This window comes from Lycium ferocissimum, chromosome 11 (genome assembly GCF_029784015.1).
Source record: "Lycium ferocissimum isolate CSIRO_LF1 chromosome 11, AGI_CSIRO_Lferr_CH_V1, whole genome shotgun sequence".
Taxonomy (NCBI): Eukaryota; Viridiplantae; Streptophyta; class Magnoliopsida; order Solanales; family Solanaceae; genus Lycium; species Lycium ferocissimum.
The window spans coordinates 36887319-36894189 of NC_081352.1; the positions used below are offsets into that span (position 1 = coordinate 36887319).

Genomic DNA, 6871 nt, shown 5'->3' on the forward strand with positions numbered 1-6871 from the left:
CTTTGGGGGTTAAAATTAGGCTGAAATGCACATAAATGCACATGCTGTCCTCATCATGCCTAAATGTTATTCACCATATTATTTTTTAATTACATTTTATATAGTGTTAAATATTGATATTAAATTTAAAAACTGGCAAACCGGACTACTTTTACAACAATTTATGAGGGGAAGTATACAGGTGTCCGATTTCAATGCCATTGTTTAAGTTAGGCCTCAAGTTTAGAAATATTTTGCCAGTCTATTCACTTCAAAATAAGTTCAAATGTGGGATATCTGAAGAATGTATGAAGTTTTAGATGATTGTAAGTCAGACATTTATGCATTACTTCAACCATATGTGGTTAAAGTTAGGTCATGTTTGCCTGACTTCAATTATTTTTGCCTGAACTTAATGCATACATGCCTGAAGTTCACAATTCTTGCCTAAACTTCAAATAGAAATGTTTGAAGGGCTAACTTTAGATACTGCATTTCTGAATTTATTTATTCTAAAATAAATAAGCATACGATTTTTTAAATGACCCGATACAAATTAAATACTAATAATGTTCAAATAGAGTATCCCACGAAATTTTTACTAGTTTATGGCAAAGGGCAAAACAGACGTCCAAGACTTGGAAGGTAATAAGAGGACAAAGTGTAGACCTATTTGAGATAGGCATGTTTGCTGAGGCCTAAACAAGACAAACCGGATCTAGGCCACACTTGAGATCTAACTTAACTGTTGCTCTTTTAGGGGTTCGACAAAAACACACTTACCAAAGTCGGTACGTTTATCAAGTCTAGCTAAGAAGTATTACTTTAAAGGTAACAAATTCAAGTAAAAATCCAGTTCATGTTTTTACCATCAAAAGTTACAATGACGTGGTAACGGATAAGTACTCATTCGTCTTTAATCAGGCCTCGAGTTCGAATTCTGAAAATTGAGACCCTTTTGATAACAAGGATTAGTTGGGCTCCAAAATAAATACTGGGCGTGGAATGAGAAACAAAAAACGTGTAAATGTTTTTTCATATACGCAGCAGTCCAGCTAAGTCGATATCTTTGCCAAATCTATATTACTTTAAAGGTAACAAATTCAAGTAAAGTTTCAGTTGACATTTTTACAATCAAAAGTTGTAATGGGGTGGTAACTGGTAAGACTCATTTGATCTTAATCAAGGTCTCGAATTCGATCCCCAAAAATGGAGCTGGTTATGGTAACAAGGGTTTCACCCAAAGTGAAACTTTCAAGGCGCTAATCCGAATTAGTCAGGCTCCAAAATAACTACCGGACATCGAGCTAGAAACAATGCACATGTAAATGTTTTCATATACTCAGTAGTAGTTCAGCTAACAAAACAACCAGAAGGACCTCATTGAAATGATTGAAGAAATTAAGGTCTTTCATTAAATAAACGTCAAAGAACCGCAATCACGTAAGACTTATTCTCTCTTAAGTTGTCCAACTAAGAGTATATTATTAGTAAACTTAGCTGTTACATTATGAGAAAGAAGTTAACAATATTCTAGTGAATTCTGAGCTTGTTGAAGCTGTAGTAATCAAACAAAAACAGGTCCATCACATGGGATGTGCTGGCATGAGCTAAGTCTTTCCTTTCACATGTATTCCTTGCATTTTGTTCGTAAAATACCTCCCCATATTTCCTTTTTTGTTCCAATTAAATCCATACACCTCCCTTTTCTCTTTTCTCTCTCACACCACACATCAGTTTCTTAATCTAATGTCTTTTTCTTTCTCTCTCACATAAAACATTTACACGTATCTCTGTCTGTTATTTGAAATTATGGCTTTGTGTCATCTAATGCGTACCTCAATTAATTTTATAAGTGTTATTATCTGATTATCTCCAGCCGACATAGGTATCGGGTCTATTAAGGCTCGAACAAATGAAAAAAAATCATTTACTCTCTCTATTCATTTTCACTTGTTCATATTTGACTTGACACACCTTTTAAATTCAATAAATTTAATGTTTTGGAAAATGTATTGGAAAATGAGTATAGTTTACTAATGAGGATAAATTATGAATTAAGAGATAAATTATGTCTTGATTTTTCAAATTGGACAAATAAAAATAGATAGACATCTATTTTTAATATGTTGGACAAGTAAAAATACACGGAAGGAGTAGTATTTTTGCTTTTCGTAAAATTTTGAACATGAAATCCCGTGGCTTGTAACACATTTCATTGATTACTATCATATCATTGGATACCATACTCATGTCTTTTTCTTTCTCTCTCATACAATTACACATATCATATGCGGATTTAATATTTAAAGTTTATGTGTTCGAAATATCACTGAATCATTGATCAATTGAGTATATTAGGTTCGATTTTTTTTTTTCTTTTTTAACATATTTAGTAGATTTCTTCATATATTTGCATCATTTAAGCTAAAGCTATTGTGTTCGATCGAACCTAGATTATATTGGGCGCCCTTGACACATATCTCATATCTCTGTCCTTTTTTTCATAGTCTTTCTGTCCACATTAGATAAAATACGCAACTGTTTAATATGTACATGACATCCAATCAGACAACATGGCCTCCCTAATCAGCCCCATTTGACAGCTTTTTTGGTCTAGACTAGATATATAACCATATGAAAAAGAAAGTTATAAGGGACACCTCAAGAATCCCATGTGGGACTCCATCTTATTTTTGTGAGGACAACAAGTTGAGAAACTTCTGATTGAAAATTTGTATAGCCAGCCATGGATCTATCTGATGAAATGTCTGTTCCAACTTCTCCTAAAACCCCTACTACTAAAAACGACCAAATGGAACCTGGAGTACTTCTTGAGGAAAGTTGGTTTTTTGGTAACTTGCTTGACAGAAAATCAAGAATGTTGAGATGTTATTCTGATCCTTGTCCTAAAAATACTCAAGAATTTTCGGCTGGAAAATCTATGGAGGAAACATTTTCTTCACTACAAAAACTCCCACATGGGGAAAAATTGAATCTTGATTCAAGAAAAAGCAAACCAAGATTACAAAGAGCGTCATCATCAGCATCATCATCTCAGAGTAGTAATCTGCATAGGGTACCTTCTTTGCCAGTTTTTGTAGACTACAAAGAAGAACCCCATGATGAAGAAAGTGATTTTTCTATGGGAAAATTGATTAGGCAAGCATCAATAAACCAAGTTAAAATCTCACCTCAAAAACACATTTCAAAGAGCAATTTGCAGAGGGCACCTTCACTGCCTGTTTTTCAAGAAAGTGAACAAGTTCATGATCAAGAAAGTGATTTTTCAATGGGAAAGTTGATTAGGCAAGCATCAATAAACCAAGTTAAAATCTCACCTCAAAAACACACTTCAAAGAGCAATTTGCAGAGGGCACCTTCACTGCCTGTTTTTCAAGAAAGTGAACAAGTTCATGATCAAGAAAGTGATTTTTCTATGGGAAAGTTGATTAGGCAAGCATCTATAAACCAAGTTAAAATCTCACCACAAAAACACACTCAAAGCACCTTGCAGAGGGTACCTTCACTGCCGGTTTTTCAAGAAAGTGAACAAGTTCATGATGAGGAAAGTGATTTTTCTATGGGAAAGTTGATTAGGCAAGCATCTATAAACAAAGTAAAAGTTTCACCTCAGAAGCAAACTTCACAAGTATTATTACCAAAAGGCAATCTGCAGAGGGCACCTTCTTTGCCAGCTTTTGCAAAAATGGAAGAAATTCATGAAGAGGAAAATGAGTTTCCTATGGGGAAGTTGATTAGACAAGCATCTTTAAACCATGCAAGAGTTTTGCCTCCTAAACATACTTCGAAGGTATTGGTATACAACTTACTACTATCCTGCTTGAAATTGCCTACTTCTCTTATTTTTTCTTGAACCTAATTTGTTCCGACTAGCTTTTACTAATATTGTTTAGAGGCGGATGAAGCTTAGGCTTAAGGGTTTAACTATTGAAGTGTGTGACTGTCTCATAACAGCTTAAGCTGCTAGATAGAGCACCCTTTTAATTACTCACTACAAAAAATTGAATTAGCTACGAGTTTCATCGCTAATCCGTCGCTAATTTGCTCGTAACTAACATATTTGTTTGATAATTCTTGACTAAATAGGATTAGCGACAAATTTTTCCATGTAGCTACAGAATTTGTCCTCGCTAATTCCTGTTTTTCCAGTAGTGACCTAATTATATCTTCTCAACATCAGCTGAACTTGAATTTGAATATACATGTGAAAAAATACACTAAGTTTCAATAAAATCCGTAACCATAATCTCAACAGTACACTCATCGGGAATGTCAAAAGTTGAATTGATCAAGAATCCACCTCTCATTTTTTTTTTTTTCCGTGTGGAATGTCATCAATTACACCACTTTAATTTGTTGTTATATAGCAGGGACTCACAAGAAGTCCAAGTATATCTAGCACCACAAAGCACCGTTTAAGGAGAAAACAAGATCAAGAAAGCAGGCTTAGAAATAGTTCAACTGGTTTAGAAGTTGAAGATTTGCAAGGTTTTAAGAACTTAGAATTGAACAATGAAAAGAAAGATTCAATCCCAAAATTTGCAAACACAAGTACTCCAGGATTGGAAGAGCAGAACGAGAAGAAACCAGTTGGTTTATCAGAATTAGACGAGATAAGAACACCACCTTATTATTCACCAGAAGATCAAATGAAAGAGCAGATCAAGTTTTGGGCTAGAGCTGTGGCTTCTAATGTTCGCTAAAAGTGGCTAATTTTGCAATTTTTACTTTAGGATATAAGCTAATTTATCCACTCTCTGATTATACAGAAACATCCTCTGTTTCTGCATCTCATAAGACAATTTTATTGTTACTACAAGACTTGTTGCATGATTAAAGTGAATAATTTTTAAAAGATTTGGTGACTTCTACATTTTTATGATGTAGTAACAGCTCAATACTATAACAATTTTTTTTTTTTTTCCTATTATACCTAATTTACCTGCTTAGATTTTGATAGCATTTATGGATTTAGTCCATTTTCAAGGATCAATCCCAGTTTAAGCCTATTCAATCTAATTGCATCCTGAAATATATGGTGCTAAAGGCTGGTTACGTTTGCTAAAATGTACAAATATCAACTGAAACTTTATTATTACCGCTCATTGCTTAAACGATCACCGACTATTGTAAATAGGTGAACATCGTAAAAATTACTCATCTTTTGTTTACGCGCTCAAAAGGCCACTCACGCTGTATTTAGTCGTTTTTCATTCATGACATCTTAATTTTTAAGCCAAAACATAGAAAATACTTCCTCCGATCCAAAATAATTGTGGTTTTAAGCTTGGATACATGGATTAAAGATTTTTTTGACTAAAATACCCTTAATTATGATTTTCTTTTCTTTTTAGATTAACGTAATTATTGTGGGGATGCAAATTTGAAAAAGAGACCTAAAGACTTTCTTGATTTTATAAAACCTCAATTGTTTTAGATCAATTTTTAGAGGCTAAAACTTCAATTATTTTGGACCGGAAGGAGTATTAAACGTAACCTACTTTAACCAAAAAAATTCTATACGACCCGATACCCAATCCGTAAAATCCCTTTATATGCTAAACAAATGCGGAAAGGTGCCAAATATATTTTTGTGTCCAATGTCCATGTTGTTGGCTTCTTCTAGTTCTGTCCGAACATGTAGTAGTAGTGCCAAATATATTTAGCAAATTCGTACTTTCCAATACAGTCAAACCTCTCTATAACAAAGATCATTAAGTCTGAATTTTTTTAGTTGTTATAGAGAATTGCTATTATATATCTATAACAACATTTGCCATTTAAATAATAGTTGGCTATTATAGGCAAAAAAAGATGATAAAATCTATTTTTATTTTTTTAATGTTGTAAAGAAATAACAAATTATTTAATTTTTAAATCTCAAAGATATGAATGCTTCACTAACTAAACAATAAAGAAAGTTAATACAATTTCAATAAATTCATTACTGAATGTATAAAGTTTTAAGCTCTATGACACATATTTTAAATCAACAAAAGATTTGAAATTAAATTCTTTCAAGATAACAACAACAACAACAACATGCCAGTAGAATCTCACAATGTGGGGTCAAATTCTTTCAAGATTGATGGGAGAAATTTATAATTGTAGCTTGTTTCATAGAATCCAATCTCTTAATGGTGATATAACACTTGAATTTACGAAGATTTGCGTCTAAACTTTCAGCAAACGGGTATCCAATTGCTTTCCCTTGAAGGGAATCTAAGAGTTGAACCGTTGAATTTTTTAACCCAGTCTAAGGCCTCATTTGTTTGCACTTAATGGAGGTCTGAATCTAAATGGTTTAGACCTTAAGCCATTAAGTGCATTTGCTTACATTAAGATCTAACCACTTATTTGGTCTGAATATGTCTTAATCATTAAGATCTTGAACAAAGTCTGAATATCATTAAGAGGTATTTTGTTTGGATAATTTTTACCACCGGCTCTACTCCACCACACACCCAACCCTCCACTACCCCACCCCCTATACCAACCCCCACCACCCACCCCCAACCCTACCCCCACTCACGACCAACACCAACCCAACAACCCCACATGCCCAACAACCCACCCAACCTCCACCACCCACATACCTTACCCCAAACCCGCCACACCACCACCACTCACCCCCCACAACCCTCCCACCACCACCCACCCCCCACGCACCACCACTACAAAGCATCTTCATCGTTACTAGCGAACATAAATGTTTTTTTTTTTTGTCAAATAATATTTTTATTTTATTAAACTTGTATTTCTTTTCTAATATTTTGTTACTTTTTTATTTTAATTGTATATTTATTATGTTTAAAAAAATATGTTATGCACATTCAGATGTTGAAAAGCAAACAGTCTTAATCATTTA

General features: G+C 33.7%; 1 protein-coding gene across 1 annotated transcript; it reads left to right on the forward strand.

Moving 5' to 3' along the window:
• Positions 1 to 2438: 2438 nt before the first annotated feature.
• LOC132036021 (uncharacterized) lies at positions 2439 to 4858 on the forward strand. Its single transcript, XM_059426243.1, has 2 exons — positions 2439 to 3793; positions 4374 to 4858. Exons 1-2 carry the CDS (start codon positions 2729 to 2731, stop codon positions 4704 to 4706), a joined length of 1398 nt encoding a protein of 465 aa, XP_059282226.1. The 5' UTR covers positions 2439 to 2728; the 3' UTR covers positions 4707 to 4858.
• Positions 4859 to 6871: the final 2013 nt, after the last annotated feature.